Source organism: Eretmochelys imbricata, chromosome 1, assembly GCF_965152235.1.
Source record: "Eretmochelys imbricata isolate rEreImb1 chromosome 1, rEreImb1.hap1, whole genome shotgun sequence".
NCBI classification, from domain to species: Eukaryota; Metazoa; Chordata; order Testudines; family Cheloniidae; genus Eretmochelys; species Eretmochelys imbricata.
Window position 1 is genome coordinate 292,605,921 of NC_135572.1, and position 20,827 is coordinate 292,626,747.

The 20,827-nt window shown below is 43.9% G+C and overlaps 1 protein-coding gene across 1 annotated transcript in view; it reads right to left on the minus strand.

Annotated features, from left to right (window-relative positions):
- Nucleotides 1–20,827, minus strand: part of TPH2 (tryptophan hydroxylase 2) — a 79,682-nt gene that overhangs the window by 45,297 nt on the left and 13,558 nt on the right. The window contains exons 5-7 of the mRNA XM_077807738.1: nucleotides 19,356–19,423; nucleotides 9,411–9,607; nucleotides 7,377–7,512 (exon numbers count right to left, since the gene is read on the minus strand). Of these exons, the coding sequence (XP_077663864.1) occupies nucleotides 7,377–7,512; nucleotides 9,411–9,607; nucleotides 19,356–19,423 (401 nt within the window). The remainder of the gene's footprint in view (nucleotides 1–7,376; nucleotides 7,513–9,410; nucleotides 9,608–19,355; nucleotides 19,424–20,827) is intronic.

Sequence of the window (20,827 nt, forward strand, 5' to 3'; positions counted from 1 at the left end):
ATTCTGAAGCTGTGAGGTACCAATCCTTGACAGGGGGGCTGTGGTCATAGGCGCCGACTCCAGGGCTGGAGCACCCACAGGGAAAAAATTAGCTCTCCTCCCTGCTGCCCCACCTCCTCCTCCCCCCCAAGCGTGCCACATCCCCGCTCCTCCATCTACCTTCCCATCCGGCCGCCAAACAGCTGTTTGGCAGCATTAGCACGTATGTGGGGGGGGGGGGGAGGAGCACGAACATGGCGCAACTCAGGGGAGGAAGCAGGGCCAGGGCAGAGACTTGGGGAAGGAGTTGGAATATTGGCAGGGAGGAGGCAGAGTTGGGGCAGGGACTTTGGGGAAAGGGTTAGAATGGGGGTGGGAAGAGGCGGGGCCTCATGGAAGGGGTGGAGTGGGGGCAGGGCCAGGGCCGGAAGGGGGGGTCAAGCACCCACATGAAAGAGGGAAGTCGGCGCCTATGGCTGTGGCCATGCTGAGGCATCAAAATATAGGGTAAGCAGAATCCCATTTCTAACGGGACAGTCCCGTATTTAAGCCCTCCTGCAGGTGTGCCAACGTTTTCTTAAGAACGGGCGAATTGTCTCGTATTTTCTGTTCCCACCCCCATCAGTACTGGTGGGTCCTGCTGCTGGCTGGATCCCTGCTCTCCAGCCAGAAGTGTGTGTGTGGGGGGGTCCAATAGCTGACAATGAGGGGGAGGTGCAAGGCTGGTGGAGGGGCAAAGATTCAGAGCGCAGGGCCAGCCGCTCCCCCTGCTGGTCCTTTAGCACAGCCCATGCTGCGTGCTGGCTCTTGGCTAGCAGGGCCCTGCCCCCCGTCCCGTTTCCAGCTGGCACAGGCTGCATGCTGTGGTAGTTGGTGAGTGGTGGCCAGTTACGTGTCAGCTCTCCTGACGTGCTCCCCCTCTTGCTTTCCTCTCCCTGCTTTGCCTCTTCACACACTCACCCCCCGCCAGCCCCACTGCTCCTCCACATCCCCCCACAGCGGGGCGCATCCCACTTCCAGCGCTGTGCAGTGAACCAGCCCTTGGTCAGAATGCTCAGCTCACTAGCAGCCTGGCCGGCCCGCTCCTTCCCCCCACTGCCTCTGGCTGGGCTGGCACCCCAGGAAACCCCAAGACCTTCCGGCCCGGGGCGCTGGCAAGGAGGAGCTGAGTCCTGCATGTGTCAAAGCTCCACACAGCACTGGCACAGAGAAGCCTCTTCACCCCTCAGCTAAGCTCTGGAGTCATGGGGGAGGGGAAACTATTTCCAGCCTGTTCACACTGCGAACCTGCAGGCTCCACAGCAGCCCCCTAGGTAAGGGCTTAGTGCCCTCTTCATCCCCCCACACACCCAGGTCCTGCCCCCTGAGAGCGTGGGGCTGCTCTGGCCCCTAGGCACCCTCCTCTGCTGAGCCACCTTTCTCGTGGGGTTCATTGAAGCCCCTGCAGTGAGGTTCCCTGGGCTCTGGTGCACAATGCATCCTAAGGGATTAACCCCTTCCTGCCCACACTGTAGCCAAGGGACAGGAGGCAGCTGGGTTACGTCGGTGGCCAGCAGCAGCCTGGAGGTGTTAGCTGCCTTTCGACAGTGTGCGGGCAGGAAGGGACAAGCTGCTTCCAGCCACACAGGAGTGGTGGGGAAAGAGATGAGCTCTGCAAAGACACAGGCCAGGTCATCCCTTCCCCCTCCTCCTCCCCTGTGGCTGGAAGCAGCTCCCTTCCCTTCCTTCCCCTCCCACACAGTGCCGAAAGGCTGCTGCTGGCCACATTCTGATGTGAATCCTGGCAGAAATCTGGGGAGGGGGGCATGTGACCGTATGTGCCCCCCCTCCACGTGTTGCCTCGAGAAGACATGGTGCCAGGTACCAGGAGAGGTGGGTCTATCCCGGGGGCCCAGCCAGGCACGGAGGATGGACAGCGCCAGATAGGGAGAGTCAGGTTGATTGGTCACCACCCGTGTGAGAGAGGGGTATGGGTGTGCATGTGTCACCTCTCCCTATGTGAATCCTAAAGCCTTAAAGATAAGAAGGTAAATAAAAAGAATCCAACTACACAGTATTTCTTTTTAAGAGAGGCTCAGTCAACTTGATGTTAATTTAAATGTTTGTACGATTGATTGCCATTGAACTCACTTGAATACGAGTGATTTTACCAGGTGTCCCGTATTCAGCATAGGAAAATACGGCCACCCTATCAAAATGCCAAGCCAAAATAGTTGAACAGCTTAAGCACCCGGAGCTCTCTAAAGCCCCAAAGTACTAACTCTTAATAGAGATGTTGGGGTTATTCTGAAGTGCTGATGTGTCCCGACATAGGCACTGAAGTGCCAAGACTCCGTAGACGCATGAGGGCCATTCTGAGCATACGGAGCTGTGCTGAGCTCCACTTCGTGGTGGTGACAGGCTGAGGCTATTATGGAAGAAGATCTTAATGTGCTGAGGGCCAGGGCATCAACCGTGGGGCTAGCATCCCAATGCAATGTGAGACACTGAGTTACTGCCACATCAAGGACCTACTAAGGCCTTTTTTGCCCAGAGATAACTATGCACAGAGGCCTCATGTGCTGATGGCCTGAGGCATTAATTTGTCAAGGTTATAAGGCTTCAGAATAATGACGACTCACCTAGGGCCTCTCTAAGGTACTGGGGAAGGACACCACCAGAGTTACCAAGGGCCTGACAGACACAAAAGCTCTGATGCCTCAAGTCTCTAAAGTATCAAAGGCCTACAGAGACCTCGTCTGATGAGCCAAGGGCTGCTCCATTTCAATGATGCATTGAGACACAGATGAACTGATTCATGAGGGTTCTGAAGGCTGACCAGAGATCCTAATACATCGAGGGCTATGCCATGCCATGCCAAGCCAAGATCCATACTGAAGGTCTGTGGACTGCACCAAAGACCCAAGGCCTGTGAGGAGCAGAAGCCCATAGTGATACTGTTGTGCCAAGGGGTCACTGATGTCAGAAAACAGCACAAGTCTAGCCCTGTCCCCAACATACCAGTCTAGCTCGGCCAGCCAGTGCAGAACCTTGACCCCTTTCCAGCCCTCTCCACCCACACTGGAGAAGCTAATACTGTTGTCTATACTACAAGAGAATACAAGGACTAGCCCTGCACAAGGACTAGCCATGCACATGGCAACAGGTCTGATGAGAGGCTGTTTGCACCCTTTACATCCTTGCAAACCCACAAAAGGGTAGACATAATCTTGCCCTATCCAATTTGCTACATTAGCAACCACCCCACTTTTGGCTTATATATTTCTCTGTGGGAAAAAAAATTTTTTTTTTTTTTACATGTGCTGTTACAGAGAGTTGCCTTTAAAAAAAACAAAACAAAACAGTACCCTGCAAGCAGAACCATATACCGATGTTTGGAATTGTCATAACAGTCTCATAGATTTCCCAGCAAGTCTGGTCCTTTAGAGATAGTCTAAACAATATAACTCTTTTCTTAACTACCAGACTCAATTCTTTTGTTTTGTGCTATTTGAAAAATAATTAAGTGGCTTTAATTTATTCATACACATTGAGAGGAAAAGATTTCAGTAATAGTTTTCACTGTGAAAGATTTTTGTAGGAGCAAATTGGCCAGCAGAGGAAATCCATATAGTTCTATGAAGGTAGTAGAAATATCATAAAACCAGGAAAGAAAATGTTTTAAAATGCAGATAGTGATGATAAAAATCAAAAATCAAGCAAAGTGAATTCCCTAATTTCCATCTGGCTCTACAGTGTGGGTGGGAAGCCTGATCATGAAACCTTATGCTCAAATAAATTTGTTAGTCTCTAAGGTGCCACAAGTCCTCCTTTTCTTTTTTTAAAATCAATAGGAGTCATTTCATCAGGTTGATCGTATTCATATGCAACATTCACAGCCTCAGACACCTGCAACCAACCGCAATATGTTTCCATGCATCAAATGAGAGAGAGCAGGGCACTGCAATTATTGTACTGCAAAAGGGTGAATATTAAGGGTGAAATCCTCTCACCATTGGAGTCAATATGAGTTTTGTCATTGACTTTAATGGAGCCAGAATTTCATCCTCAGTTACTGAGAGTATCTGCTGTATGCAAAATCTTATGAAAAATCAGACAACGTTAACAAGGTATTTATCATTTTTTGCTCTTCATTTTTCTGAAATTTTATTATTTTAGAACAAAGATCTGCATAAAAAGAATAAAGTTCCTTTTTATAATTAGCTTCTTATCAGTGTTTCAAATGCTAGTACTGTACCTATATAATTTATATAGGTCTAATGCTTGGAGTCATCAAGGCAATAAGGATTTCCCATTAAATTCAGAAACAAAAGTAATAATTTTAATTTCACTAGAATTACTACAGTGACTCTTAGGACACCATGAATGGGCAGTTTTTCATAAGAATTTCTGTTATTATTAGGGTTGCCAACTTTGTAATATTTAAAAACCGGACACTCGAGCAGGAATGCCAAAACCTCCTCTTCCCTCTGAGGACCCGCCCCTGCCTTGTCTCTTCCTGCCCAGGTCTCACCCACTGACCTCCCTCTTTTTCTGAGGCCCCGCTCCTGCCCTACCCCCTGAGGACCCACCCCCCGTTTGCTCCTCTTTCCCCCCTTCCTCCATCACTCACTGCTTTTCCCCTCCTCCCTGCCTGGGTCGCCTGCAGAGCTGGGGCTGGGAGCTGCAGTTGGCCGATGCAGGTGGGGGGCTGCCCCTTCTGAGACAGGGCTGGCACGAGTGATGACCTGGTGCCTCCCCACCTCCCCTGCTGGCAGTAACCGACTTTGGGTGTCCGGTCAGTTGATCTGACTGGACACCATAAGGTCCCCTTTTTGACCAGACTTTCCATCTGGCCACCCTAGTTATTACATATTACGACCTAATTTCTAAGACTTGCTACACAGTTCGGAGCCTGTATCAAACTAAGCATTGATACCATAAATATAGTAGCCAAAGGGACAGCTCATGTGAGCAAAGTTACACACATGCTTAAAGTGTTTGCTGTCTCAAGGCCTTTGCACTTACTGGGATAAATCTCCTTGCACTGGCTAAGAATATACTCCAATTGTTTTTATTTCATAAATATCATCCCTCCTCTGCTGAGTGTTAGCAGATTTTGGGGCTTGGCAGGTTGTCTCCCCATTGGAAAGATCAGTGTAGCAGAGTCGAGTATTTTCTTAGAGCAGTTTATTTATTTATGCTATGGGTTCGTCTACACTACCCTGCAGTTTGGACTATGGGGGGCGTGAATAGCAGTGTGCACCAAACTGATGCACTGTAACTCCCCTGGTATGCATGCTGAAGGTGAAAACTGAAAGGTTCCTAGTTCTCATTAATGTAGTCTTCTTCACACAGGATTATATTAATGCGGAGTAGGAACCTTTCAGTTCACACCCACAGTAGGTATATGGGGGAGTTACAGCAGAGCACTTTGGTGCGCCCTGATATTCATGACCCCCCATAGTCTGAACTGCGCAACAGTGTATACATGCCCTATATACACAGAGGTGGTCAAACAGCATGCAATTAATCCCCTTTTTCAGGAATCTCAGCCAAAACACCAGCACTCAGTTTCTTTGCAGCAACTCTGCCTCACGAACTGACTCTCCTTTGACGCTTGCCACAGCTTCCCCCAGAAGATAATGCATTACAAAACTAGCAATCCATCATTTCTTCAAATGGTGTACAAAGCTCCCACCATAAGAAAGAGAACTTCTAGCGTGATGTGTAACACTGCCACCTGGTGATTCCCACCACGATGGTACATTAAATTATTTTTAGATATAGCTTTTAACTGTAAAATAAATTTTAAAAATGCAGCTAGGTTATTGGATTTATATCTTAAGATGTTTTCCCAGGGCTTCAATGGATCTGCTCTTGTGAGCAAAGTTATGCATGGGCTTAAGTGTTTGCAGGATTAGGGCCGCAGATATTAACTCATTTGTAAAAAGAAAAGGAGGACTAGTGGCACCTTAGGGACTAACCAATTTATTTGAGCATGAGCTTTTGTGAGCCACAGCTCACTTCATCGGATGCATTTATGCTCAAATAAATTGATTGGTCTCTAAGGTGCCACTAGTACTCCTTTTCTTTATGCGAATACAGACTAACCCGGCTGCTACTCTGAAACCAATAACTCATTTGTGTAAGCTTTGGCTTTGGTTTTTGTTGCCATATACTTTACAAAAATAAAATACACCAAAATGGTACATGCTGAATAAAGAAAGGCTATCATTTCATGCTAGATATCGGATAATTGGTAAACTGCTCAAACATGGCCCTTATGGTTTATGCAGTCAGCAGTGTCTCTTGATGGAATTACTATTCTATTATTTACTTGCATAGAACATGAAACATTCAATACCAAAAAAAAAAAAAAATCTCCTAGAGGAGCTATTTGGAATTTTTTTAAGGATATTAAGAGTTTTCAGTTTTCATCTAAAACCCAAACATTTCAATTTGAAAATGCTGGTGTGGTGCCTCATTGGAGTCATAGTTTGAGAGCCGGCAACGGCCGGGTATGGGCCCAACGCTCCAGCGCCATCCATTTTCAGGGCTAGTTGATTCGGCAGGTGAGTTGTTACACACTCCTTAGCAGATTCCAACTTCCATGGCCACTGTCCTGCATCTGAAGAAGTGGTGTTTTACCCATGAAAGCTTATGCCGAAATAAATCTGTTAGTCTTTAAGGTTCCACCAGACTCCTTGTTATAGTTTGAGAGCGTAACACTCAAGTTCTCTTCTATGGCCCAGGTTCTCTGATCAGATTACATCTCCCATATTGCTCCACAGTCCCCTCTCCTGGTGAGGGGAGGCAGTGTGTCATGGAATACCATGCCTGAGGTGTATGAGAAATGAAGTCAGGTTGGGGAGTCCAGCCCATAGAGTAGAACAGGGACATGAGATACCCAAACTACTACTCCCAGGAGGCACCATGGTGGTATATCTACATTAAAAGATTTCAGTTTTTGGCCAAACACTGGGGGGAGGTGGGGTGGGAATTGGTTTTCATGCATCTGGTTTGTCGACCAAAAAAGCCTGACATTTTCTGCAGATGCTTTGACGAAAAAATTTATTTAGTTGAAAACCCAAATTTTCCCTCAAAAACAGCTGAGACAGGAAAAAATTCAACCAGCCCTACAAACAACAGATGCCAAATCCTCAGACCTACCACAAAGCCCACTTTAAAAAAAATACCCAACTTTGGGTGAAATTCTCACTCCCCTTATGTCAGTCAGAGTTCTGCCATTGACTCAACCAGAGAAAAGATTTCATGCTTTGTGCAAAGGTTCTCCACTGGAGTCTAGGAAAAGAAGTGGATTGTTGAAAGGGCTGAATCAACATAAAAAATTTAGAAAATTAAGTTATAGTTATAGTTGATTTTAATAACAAATGAATAGGACAAGGTATACTTACGGTTCTGGCGTGTAGAGAGGGTCAGAGCCATGCCGTACATATTGAGTGCAGTGAAAAACTCTATAGGCTAATCCTGCTAAAAAATCTCGAGGAGATAGATATCCAGCAACTGGTCTCACCGTGAAGCCAGACCTTTCTAAAGTGGAAGAGACAGTGAAAAGACGAAATTGGATACATCAACACCTGAGAGCAAGCAAGGATTTGTAGTTATTTATTCTGTCCGAAACAAGACACTGAAAACCTTGGCCAAAAATGCTATACTATTTGCACCCACCTTGCACTGCTAAAATACCCTTAATTAAAACAGCTTGAAGTAATTCATGGCTTAAGAAATTTTACTAGAAAAGAAGTCAAGTCTACAGTGAGTAATAACATCATGAAATATCAGTTTTTATGTATGGCACCAAACAAGAACAATATAAAAGTTTCCAACACAGAACCTGAATTCTGTGAAATATGATGTAAATCACCTTTACTGAAATTAAACTATATAAAAAAAAAGCATACATTTAAAGTACTATCTTATAAATTATTTAAACATGTGGTGACATGAATATATCAGATGCTCATTTTTACATTTAATAATGCATTCCTTTGTCAGATTAGTCCTACAGGGGAGTTATTTCAAACTCACAGTGACTTTGAACAGGCCAGTTCTTTCCCAAGTTCTCTCTCTGCTCATTAGTGGCTGTTTTCAAGGTGTTTACTGGAAAATATTCCAAGTTCAGTTTCCACAAAAATTGTGGCTTCTTTGACTGGTCTGAAAGTGTATTTCTGTAGCTCTGTTGCTGTTTTTAGCTTCTCATTAAGAAAAAAAGAATCATGATTCACCATTCCCTCAGACCAAGAGAACAATATATTCGTGACTTAGGAAGATATGACCAAACTCAAAAAGCAATGAGCCAATTGTTGCTGAATGCTGGTGACCATAAACAAGAGGTAAGCATGTAGCAGGGAAGAAGGAAATAGGTACAGTTATTCTTTCATACCAAACAGTGTATTTATTTTAAGTTAAAATTCTTCCATATACATTTAGGACACCACTCTTCCTTACCTTTTTTGGACGGCACTTATAGCACAAAAGATTTTTGTTTTATAAACATTTGTAGGATATTATACACTTGAGCTCCCAGGATTGCTGCAAGAGACAGCAGCATGTTCCTGCCCCTGAAGTTCTCAAGATATCTTTGAGGGGAATGGACAATGAAAGAATTAGAACTGACAGACTGCTCTGAACCTTGAGGGCAAGCCACTAGAGGGCTCAACATCTGCATCTTCTCCTTTCATACAAGGCATGTTTTCATCAGAGATGGGGAAGAAGGGCTTTTTCAAAAGCAAATAATCATTTAGGCCTTGATCATTCAAGGAAATTCCCTGAAGGAGAACCTCTGCACCTTTATGGGGCCCTGTTCACGTGGAGCTCATTGCAGTGCTGGGACCTTGATAAGTGTATATAAAATGGGTCTGTCACTCCAAAACCAGAACTTCAAAATTGTACTGGAATCCTGCAAAGTTCATTTGGGAATATTCGAACACATCTGGATAAATGCATTCCCACCATCTGCAACCCTTGGCATAGATACAGATATTGTAATGAACGAGTATGCCTGAAGTCATCTTTAAATTCTACTATCTCAACATTTCATTCTTCCTCCGCACTAGGAGGAGCTACATGAGAAGCAGCGTTCCTTCAGTGTGTTCATTACAACAGCACAGCTATCTGTGCTCGCCACCCGTGTCACACCACAAGACCTTCCTCTACCTCCAATATAATTTTATAGGATGTGTAGCGTGCAAACTGATTTAGGCGTGCTACCTAGCCACCTTTCTGAACTTCCTACATTCCTATTAAAACAACTATCACTCACCCCAACAATTTCTCTCCTGTGGAAAACATTGCAATGAGTGCGTGCGTGTTGACTAATGGCCTGATCTAAAATCCACGGACATCAATGAAATTTGGACCAGGTCCTAAGAGAAGACAACATTTTTCCATGACATCATGGCTATTCAAAAATCAAACATGAACCTTACCTTTAAGAAAAATAGAAACATCTTCCAGTTGGGGTACATTATCCTCTCTATAACCACAGTACTTGGTCAGCAAAGGGAAGTTTTTTAAATATTCACGACAAGCATGAGTGGGATAGAGTTTTGTGAGTTCCCTGAATACTGTCCCCCAAGTTTTAATTTCTTCAGCTGTGTACTCCACCCTGGGAATGGGTTGACCACTAAAAAGAAGGAGAAATATTCTTAAACACATAACAGTTGCTAGACTGATTTTAGACAGTAAATTCTTTGGAGCAGGAACGTCACTTCCATGTATCTTTTATTTCTACATCAGTAAATAACTGTGTGCATTAATGGTCCTATCTAAATAATAAAAACCTGAAATCAAACCTTCTGTTAAAACAAATACAAATATTATTGGGATGTTTCCTGACATTGCTTTTGTTCTATATTAATAATAAATACATTGTGGTATCAGGAAGGACTCCTTGCACCACATAAACCGTGTATTTCTGAACGTGAGGCCACTTATCCTTTCATACTGGCTGCATGAATATCATGATTCAGTCCCTTTGTTTTCTCTCTCTCAAGCAATTTCTGATCCATGACAGAAATTGTATCTGTCACCCTAGACTACTTTCCGTAGTGGCCCCTTGTGAGGAATTTGCCAAGTGCTCACTTAAAGTCCAAACAATTAAATCTACCAATTCTCCTTTATCCACTCTTTTGTTGAGGTCCCCAAAGAATTTTAATAGATTGGAGAGGCACACATCTCCTTAAAGAAGCTGTGTCAATTTGTCCCTATCGTATTGGACCACACCTTCAGAATTAGCCGTCTGGCATCCAGCTCAATTTAGGATGGAGGGCACCACTAAAATGCCTGTAAGCCACCTTAATGCCCCACTCATCCTCAGGCTGCCAGAAGAGCATAACAGCTGTTCCAAGTTGCATCAGCTGCAATGGACCCGTGGGGCTGTTCTATCAGCCAAGGATCACTGGAGCACAATGCTCTAGCCTTGTCCCTTTTTCTGCAGCCACACTCTGTGCTAGGGAAGCATGAGGTAGAGGTTGGCACAGATCCAGCAACATCACTAGAAAATTCCCTGCAAAAAGGGAAGCCTCATCTGGCCATGTAAGCTGGCTTCATATTGGCTTTGTGTCACTGAAGAGGTGCAAAAAAGCCAAGAAATTGGGGCATTTTAAACTTGGGTGTTTTGTAATTTATTTGTTGTCCCAACTAATTCATTAGACCCTGGCTTAACGTTCATTCACCTTTAAATTCCCTATCAGAAGGTGCATCCTGTCCATGTGAGTTTGTTCTACCTGTTCCTCCCTCTTTCCATCTCATCATGACACCAATTTCCTCAGCTGGAGGATCAGTGAAGCCAGTTCTGGGTTGAGCCTGCTCTCTCACGTCTATACATGCCACATCTACAAATAATTCCATGTCACTGCGATCTTCTACTCAGCATCTCTGTCCACAGGCCCTGAGGCCCACGAGCTGTTGCAACACAAGGAAAGTGGCGGTGGTGCATGATGAATTTGCAATCTGTGCAATGAACAGGGTAGCCCCGAACCTGAATGATGTGTTGCTGAACTTTTACTACCCTTAGTTACAGTGGAGGCTTTACTCAGGGCCGGCTCTAGGATTCTTGCCGCCCCAAGCCAAAAAAATTTTGGCCGCCCCCAGCTCCGCCCCTTCCCCAAATCCCCAGCCCTGCCTCCTCCCCCAGGCGTGCCACATTCCCCCCCCCCTTTGCTTCCTGCAGCTCCCCCTCCCCTGCAACCCCCAGCCCTAGCTCACCTCCGCTCCACCTGCTTCCCTGAACATGCCGCCGCTCCGCTTCTCCTCCCTCCCTCCCAGGCTTGCTGCTTCGCGCGGGGCAAGCCTGGCGGGGGGAGAAGCAGAGCAGCGGTGGCGTGCTCAGGGGAGCAGGCGGAGGCGAGCTGGGGGGCCGGGGGCACCTTTCTAGGGGCGGCATGGCCGGTGCCGGAACGCCGCCCCTAGAACTGTGCCACCCCAAGCACCTGCTTGTTTTGCTGGTGCCCAGAGCCGGCCCTGGCTTCCCTCCAACTGATGACTAAGGGTGACCAAGATTTTATCCATCTCTAAGTTAAAAGCTAAGGGTTTTTCCTGGCTAGCCACCCAAATAAACACATAGGATCTCGGATGGGGTTGTACTTGGGCGGGGTTAGCCTATGCCACTACCTGGGCCACCACAGTCACACTGCTATTTGTAAACAGACTAGCTTGGGCGGAGGTCACGTGTGTATGTCTACCCAAGCTGGGAATTACATCTCCCAGCCGCAGTACAAATGTACCCCACCCAGATGGCTAGGTCAGACCAACCTGGAGCATTTGGTAGATTCGTATCTATGTAAAAAACACAAGTAGGCAACAGTGAACAAGAGAGTGTAAGCAGGAGAGAGAAAATGTATTCTGTAAGTAATCACAAGATACAAATGCCCTCCCTCCTCCCCCACTGTATAGTTATTAGCTTTATAGAAAAACATTGTAGCTTTTTACAGGCTGTTTTAAAGGGGTTTTTTTTCCCCTCTGTCAAGTTGGTTTTTTTCTACTCTTTTTTTTTTTGTTTAAATAATCAAAGTAGATACAAACAAGAAAAATGAAAAATCTAAAAAGGGATGCATAAAGTTGAAAAGAACAAGAAATTAATATGTGCCTTCCCCTATGTGCTAGGACTTAGGCCTATTACAAATAAAATTAGAATGTGACTGAAATTCGTTTGACTTGCAAGCATGTGTGACAAGAAAATTACAACACAGCAGGTATTTGTAGGTAGCGCAGAAAAATTACTAACTCCTGGGGATGGTAATGAATTCAAAATATAGGCTTGATTTGGCAAGACAAAATTAAAAGTATGTAACTGTTGTATTTGTATGTGAAGGAACAGATACCATTAACTCCAGAGAAATTCACTACATCAATCAGAGTAGTGTTAGCAAGACTAATAAGGGTACTCTGCAATCTCCAGAATAAGAAAAGCAGAGAACAAAACAGCATATGACAAAAAGGAAAACTTAGATAGCAACAGGGAGAGTTTGGCTAACTTTAGTTTTCCTATTACCAAGCCAAATCCTGAAGTGCTAATTCACTCTTTACTTATTTGAAGTCAATGAGACTAACGAATGAGCAAAAAGAGAGTTAGCACTTAACTACATGGCTACGCTTGCAGATGTAAAAGCGCTTTGAGTTAAACCAGCCTTCAGAGAGCGCAATAGGGAAAGCGCTGCAGTCTGTCCACACTGACAGCTACAAGTGCACTGGTGTGGCCACATTTGCGGCACTTGCAGCGGTGCATTGTGGGCAGCTATCCCAGCATGCAAGTGACTGCAACATGCTTTTCAAATGGGGTGGAGTGTGACAGGGAGTGTGTTGTGTGTATGTGGGGGACTAAGGGCATGTCAGCATGCTGTCTTGTAAGTTCAGACAGCTGCAGACCCCTCTCCAATGCCCCTCCCCGCCTCTCTCTCTCTCTCTCTTTCTCACATGGCATTCCACACTAATGGTTGCTTTGTCTCGGAGCAGAGAAGCAGCCAGCTGTCAGAAACGGCGCTTTCAAAGGGCATATCCTCATTCCTGCAGCAATTCAAAAACAATGACAAGAGTGGCCACTTGACTTAAGGGGATTATGGGACGTTTCCGGAGGCTGATCAGAGCACAGTAATGCAACACCTCGTTCACACTGACACCTGGGCGTTTCAGCCAAGATGCAGCAAGCATTAATCTTCTCGCTGAGGTGGAGTACCAAGCCGTGAAGTCAGAGCGCTCTACGTGCCTTGCCAATGTGGACGGGTAGTGAGATAGGGCGCCCGGGTCTGCTTTAATGTGCTCTAACTCGCAAGTGTAGCCAAGCCCTTGGAGGTACATCTGAAATACTATTAGCAGTGTGGAGACGAATGAGGGGTAGAAAGTCAAAAGGGGTCTGGGCACTTGACTACACTAGGGCCCTTTTGAAAAAACCCATCCTTAATTTACTGTTGAGCCTGCACACAAAGTCAAGGACCATTCTCAAAACAGCTGATGTACACAGGAGATCAGACTGTCCCATAATTAAGAGACGGTCTTGTCACCCAGCCACACCCCACTGAGGATTGCACGTACCAGTTACTCTGCATTTGGGGACCCACATACACACACACCCCCTCCAAAAAAAACCACCCAAAAACCCAACAATTTTGTGACAATAATGACATGAAAAAGTAACACTAAGAAAATAGCTAATGGATTTTTATCTTCTTTTAATATGACTTAGCATCTGGAAACAAGGGAGAGAGCCAGCACCATGCAACTAGCCAGCACCAATCATACCATGAATTGCAATTTGTGAATCACTACAGAAGATATTAGCTCGTGATTTAAATATTAATCAGACCATGGTCACTTGATCTTAACAGCTCAGAGGCATTTTATTTATTGATGAGTTTTTCATGTTGGTGGGGAACAAGTTATGAAATATCTCACTTACTCAACTGTCCAGATAGCAATAAAATATTTGCAGAGTAACATACCTGATACAGAAAAAGCATGAGTCAAATATCTGGCACCCCAGGAAATTCCCCAAAAGGACTGCTTAAGATTAGGACTAAAATGGTCTCATTAGCTTACAATACCAGAGAATGGGGAGAGGAAACTCCACCAAAATATGAGGAAGCAAGAGAGAAGTGAAAAGGAATATGCTACATTTTTAACTGATCTGGATCAAAACAGAATGAGGCATATATATAAAACTGTGGGCTAAATCCTGACTGAAGTTAATAGTAAACTCCCATTGACTTCAACAGAAGCAGGCTTGGGCCTTTTTGTATGAGAACCTTTCTTTGTGAGCAATGGGAACAGAATCTGGCCCTAGGGAACTTTTGTAAAAAAACAACAACCAGGATTCCACTGGTTATCATCAACTACAGGAGGATTATAAAAGGGCCCAAGTCATGTGCACTGGTTGTATATTGGTATAATTCCATCGACTTCACTGTAATTTGCACTGAAGTAACTTTGAGCAGGCTCAAAGTATTCTTTGTCCTGACTACTTGACTTCAACCTGAGAAAACTTTGTACTAAACTACTGTAATTGATGTTTCCATGCACCTGCTAAGTCAGATCTATCATTTTCTGTATATTATAGAGGGGTAAAATAGGTCTTATAGGTCACCATAATAGAGGCTCAACTTAAATGTATACCCCAAATTAAAAAACATAGTAAGAGAACCAATAAAGAGCTACCGTGGCTAAACAACAAAGTAAAAGAAGCAGCGAGAAGCAAAAAGGCATCCTTTAAAAAGTGTAAGTTAAATCCTAGTGAAGAAAATAGAAAGGATCATAAACACTGGCAAATGAAGTGTAAAAATGCAATTAGGAAGGCCAAAAAAGAATTTGAGGAACAGTTAGCCAAAGACTCAAAAAGTAACAGCAATTTTTTTTTAAGTACATCAGAAGCAGGAAGCCTACTAAACAACCAGCGGGGCCACTGGACAATTGAGATGCTAAAGGAGCACTCAAGGATGATAAGGCCATTGCGAAGAAACTAAATGAATTCTTTGCATCGGTCTTCACGTCTGAGGATGTGAGGAAGATTCCCAAACCTGAGCCATTCTTTTTAGGTGACAGATCTGAGGAACTGTCCCAGATTGAGGTATCATTAGAGGAGGTTTTGGAAAAAATTGATTAAACAAACAGCAATAAGTCACCAGGACCAGATGGTATTCACCCAAGAGTTCTGAAGGAACTCAAATGTGAAATTGCAGAACTACTAACTGTAGTCTGTAACCCATCATTTCAATCAGCTTCTGTACCAGATGACTGGAGGACAACTAATGTGATGCCAATTTTTAAAAAGCGCTCCGGAGGTGTTCCCGGCAATTACAGGCCTGTAAGCCTGACTTCAGTACCAGGCAAACTGGTTGAAACTATAATAAAGAACAATATTGTCAGACATATAGATGAACATAATTTGTTGAGGAAGAGTCAAGATGGTTTTAGTAAAGGGAAATTATGCCTCACCAATCTACTAGAATTCTTTGAGGGGATCAACGAGCATGTGGACCAATGGGATCTAGTGGATATAGTGTACTTAGATTTTCAGAAAGCCTTTGACAAGGTCCCTCACCAAGGGCTCTTACGCAAAGTAAGCTGCCACAGGATAACAGGGAAGGTGCTCTCATGGATTGGTAACTGGTTAAAAGATAGGAAACAAAGGGTAGGTATAAATGGTCAGTTTTCAGAATGGAGAGAGGTAAATAATGGTGTCCCCCAGGGATCTGTTCTGGGACCAGTCCTATTCAACATATTCATAAATGATCTGGAAAAGGGGGTAAACAGTGAAGTGGCAAAATCTGCAGATGATACAAAACTACTTAAGACAGTTAAGACCCAGGAAGACTGCAAAGAGCTACAAAAGGATCTCTCAAAACTGGGTGACTGGGCAACAAAATGGCAGATGAAATTTAGTGTTGATAAATGCAAAGTAATGCACATTGGAAAGCATAATCCCAACTATACATATAAAATGATGGGGTCTAAATTAGCTGTTACCACTCAAGAAAGATCTTGGAGTCATTGTGGATAGTTCACTGAAAACATCTACTCAATGTGCAGCGGCAGTCAAAAAAGCTAACAGAATGCTGGGAATAATTAAGAAAGGGATAGATAGTAGGACAGAAAATATCATATTGCCTCCATATAAATCTGTGGTACGCCCATGTCTTGAATACTGTGTGCAGATGTAGTCGCCCCATCTCAAAAAAAGATATATTGAAATTGGAAAAGGTTCAGAAAAGGGCAACAAAAATTATTAGGGGTATGGAACGGCTTCCATATGAGGAGAGATTAATAAAACTGGGACTTTTCAGCTTGGAAAAGAGACGGCTAAGGGGAGATATGATTGAGGTCTATAAGATCATGCCTGGTGTAGAGAAAGTAGATAAGGAAGTGTTGTTTACTACTCTTCATACCACAAGAACTAGGGGTCACCAAATGAAATTAATAGGCAGCAGGTTTAAAACAAATAAAAGGAAATATTTCTTCACACAACACACAGTCAACCTGTGGAACTCCTTGCCAGAGAATATTGTGAAGGCCAAGACCATAACAGGGTCAGAAAAGAACTAGATATATTCATGGAGGATAGGTCTATCAATGGCTATTAGCCAGGATGGGCAGGAATGGTGTCCCTACCCTCTGTTTGCCAGAAGCTGGGAATGAGTGACAAGGGATGGATCACTTGATGATTACCTGTTGTGTTCATTCCCTCTGGGGTACCTGGCACTGCTTTGGTCGGAAGACAGGATACTGGGCTAGATGGACCTTTGATCTGACCCAGTAGGGCCGTTCTTATGTCTTACTAAATTAGCTTTGAATTTGGCTGTCTCCCACACTGCAAGCAAACAAATGCATTACCTGTAGAACTGTCACATGGCTAATTGTTGAAGCATCCTCTCCTGGAGGACTAAATAAATCATCTTGCCAGTGCAGGATTTAAGATATTTCTAATGCTCCTATCTATGTATTAGCTATGGCTGGAATCAACGATCTAGGCCTTTTTCCTCGCAAACATTTTATGATTCTATCTCCTGTACCTCAGGAATGTTCTCTCAGCTGTGTATGTGCAAACAGGGTAACACTTCTAACAGCTTGTTTTAATCCTAGGTAGTGACATAGACACTCCAGTGAGTGTGTATCATGTTCCTCTGCAGACACAGAAATCTACAGGCAATGCTCAGCATGTTTAGGCTTGCTTGTTCCTCTGTCACTTTCAGGTTCCTGTTAATATAAGTTTTGAAATGGCTTATTTCCCTTCTTCGTACCATAGATTTTAATGTTTTTTCCTTACTTCTATGGATTATATTATTTGCTTTGCCCTTTCACAGTTCTGATAAGAAACTCAGAGATTTAATACTAACCTCCAGTGGGGTTCCTGCTGCCTCTTCAATAAATCTCACATACTCCTATTCCGTTCTAGAAGTTATTTTCCCAATCAGCTGCCTCAAACCTCATCCTGTCTTTTCAAATTAATTTGTAACTGACCATTTCCCCACTTTTGCTTTATGTTCTGGCCTTATAAGTTGGTTCCCTTTCCTTCTCTCTCTCTCTCTGGGGCTGGCACATAACTATCACCCAACCCCCAATACACACATCCCTCTGCTTTCCTCTACCTGCCTTTGAGGCCTCATTCTTCCCCATACATCAGACTGGCTGGCACTTATTAATTGGTCAGAGGTGCAATGTAAGGCTTTTATTTCTCTTTCCCTCACCCATTGCCCAAGGACTGCGTGTGCCAGCTCTTCAGCACCTTCTGCTACCATCTACTCCTATTGCCAGCTAACAGAGATCTCCTTTAGCTAAAGTGCTAGGTAGTGTTTTGGGAACTAAATATCCCTAGGTCTAGAGTCAGCATTCTACTCCCAGCTCTGCAGACATGAGTGTGATTTATTTTGTAATTCTGACGGTTGTACAGTTTGAACTCTTATGAATCCCAGGTAAAAGGGATGAAGTTTGTCTAATTAGGCAAGTACATTGTGCATACAGGAGGTTAAAACTTGTGATTTCCTTTCCACAAGACATTGTGATATTTCGAAAAAGTTTGAATTCTGAATCAGAACGAAAACTCGAAATTCCAAATTCCCGGAGGAGAAGAAATTCTAAAAATATTTCATTTCAGAAAAATCAAAGCCTTTTCATTTGATTTTTGCTAAACAAAAACAGAGCAGCCAGCTGTCCTGACTCAGGACTCCTTGCATTGCCACCAACTCCTCAGAGAACAGCCCAGGGCAACCCCTAGGTTGACATGAATTCCCCACTGTGGAGCAGGGAGTCTATAAACCAGGGGTGGGGAACCTTTTTTCTATCAGGGGCTATTGACCCACAGAGAAAAAAAATCAGTCAGAGGCCACACACAGTCCCACGGGGGGGGCGGGGGAGCACGGAGGCTCGGGGCTTCCCCCCGCAGCAGGAGCAGGTGCTTGCGGCTCCAGCCCCATGGGGTGGAGGGGCGCGGAGGCTCAGAGCTTTCGGCCCACGGTGTGGAGACTTGCCACAGGCCAGATGTTCCCCATCCCTACTATAAACCCTGAGAGCCCCAGCTCCAGTTAAGCCTCCACAGCTTCCAGGGTTGCCAAGCTCCTGGCTGGGAATGTGGAAGCCTGAGAGCCCCATTTTAAGCCTGCCTGCTTCTGAGCCCTGAAGGCTTCCAGAGTCTGCAGCTCTGAGGCAGCCCCACCATGCCAACTGCTTCAGAATCAAGGACAACAGGACTTCCAGGCTCGTAGCAGCTCTGGGAGTCCCAGCTGGAACCTCCTACTGGGGGCCTCGGGGCGTCCAAACTTCCTGCCATGCAGCCTACGTCTGCCTGTGGCAGAAGTTCATAGAAATCTAAATGTTTCCATGAAACATTTCATTTTGGACAATTTAGCATTTTCTGATGAGAAAACACTTAGAAAATTCCCAATCCGCTCTAATCATTCAAACACTTTGTATGATGCTGCCTTCTAGTGGCTGTTCTGGAGAGAGAAAAGGGATTTCATTTGTAGTGGGGGAACTCTTCTTTGGCTCAAGTGCTAGAGGCCTATGTTCTGGAATGAAAAGACCAGGGTTCTAGGCCAATTATAGGAGGCGTCTGTGTCCATGGCACATGGGGATTCATTTCATTATAGGATACGCAAACATTTGTAAAATAGGTTCTTACATTAAACTAGCCAGGAACATAGTGGTGACAATGTAGCACTTAGCCTCTAAACGCCTCACTTGCTTATAATTATATTGAAATTATAATTTTAAATTATAAATATAATTATAATGATTTCAAGCTTTTGGTTTGTCATTTGTAACATATACTAAACTGGTCAAAGATAAATGGCTCACTTCTCTTTTCCAAAACTTCATGCTAACAGAATTAAGTGGAGTGGCATTTTTTCTAACTTAGCAGCACAGAAAAGAAATATACCAGTACTTACTATTTATAACTCATGGCAACATCCACAAAATACTTTCTTCTCTGTCGATATACATTGTCCTTAAATCCCTTAAGAAAGGAAGACGAGATTAATTTATAACAAAGAGAAAGAAAATTAGCTGTAAGAATTTTAAAATAAATCATTAAAGTGTTTACTTTGCATTTAATTATATTGCTTTCTGATTAACAGCATCTATTTTAATAAGTTATATTATAATAAATAATAATAATAATATAATAATAAGAGAAAAATAAGCTAGTGTCACACTTCCTCCAAAAGAAACATTTCCAGGAGAGGTGCTATGCACCAGTGCCATCACACAGCCAAAAATATTAAGTATGGGAAAACTGGTTATGACTCAACTTCAGCCCCCCAAACACCTCCATGACCTGACTGGAGTCTCCCAAGCAGGCAAGAATCTGGGTTCTTGGCTCATGCATCACACTTCTTTCATGGCTTGAAAACTGAAGTGCCTCAGAATTCACGAAGAGCTTGTTTTGAAGATGTTACTGTGATGGCCACCATCTTGGCTATCACGCTGGGGACTGAACCAAAAACCTCCAGAGCTAAAGCAGGAGCTGCTGCAGCTTGAGCTAAAGTCCTGTAACTGTGGCTGTAACTGACTTATTTTCTTTGAGGATCAGCCGCAGAGGGAGGTATGTGTAACGTAAACACCTGTGGGCTAGACTACTTTCTGTTATTCTAAACCCTATGCAACATTTCTTCTTTATACACAAAACACTCAGACACACTTCACTTTTCAGGCTAAGTAGTACATGTCAACTTCAAAGGCAAGATTGGAGTGGGTTTAAATTTAATTTCAAACAGGCATAGCAGCCCAGAAAGTATATTTGCACTCGCCCCACTCAACTGGGCAATAGTGTAACCAGAAAAAATACCACTCTCCTCTGTCACTATGCATGGACAAAAACACAAAAATGATAGAAAAATGGCTGTTGGTCCACACAGCTTCGATTCATAGATTTCATAGCCAGAGGAACTATTTGTGATCATCTAGTCTGACCTTCTGTATAGCACAGGCTAGAGAATTTCCCTAAAACAATTTTTATAGCAGAGCTTTTAGAAAAACCTCCAATCTTGATTTAAAAATGGTCAGTGATGGAGAATCCCACGTGACCCTTGGTAAATTGTTCCAATGGTTAATTATCCTCACTAAAAAAATTTACGCCTTATTTCTAGTCTGAATTTGTCTAGCTTCAACTTCCAGTCATTGGATAGTGATATAAAACTTTTTCTGCCAGACTGAAGAGCCCATTATTGAACATTTGTTCCCATGAAGGTAGTTATTGACTGTACTCAGGTCACACCTCCTCTTTGTTAAACTAAATGGATTGAGCTCTTTGAGTCTATCACTATAAGGCATGCTTTTTAATCCTTTAGATCAATCTCATGGCTCGTCTCTGAACCCTCTCCAATTTATCAACATCCTTCTTGAACTGTGGACACCAAAA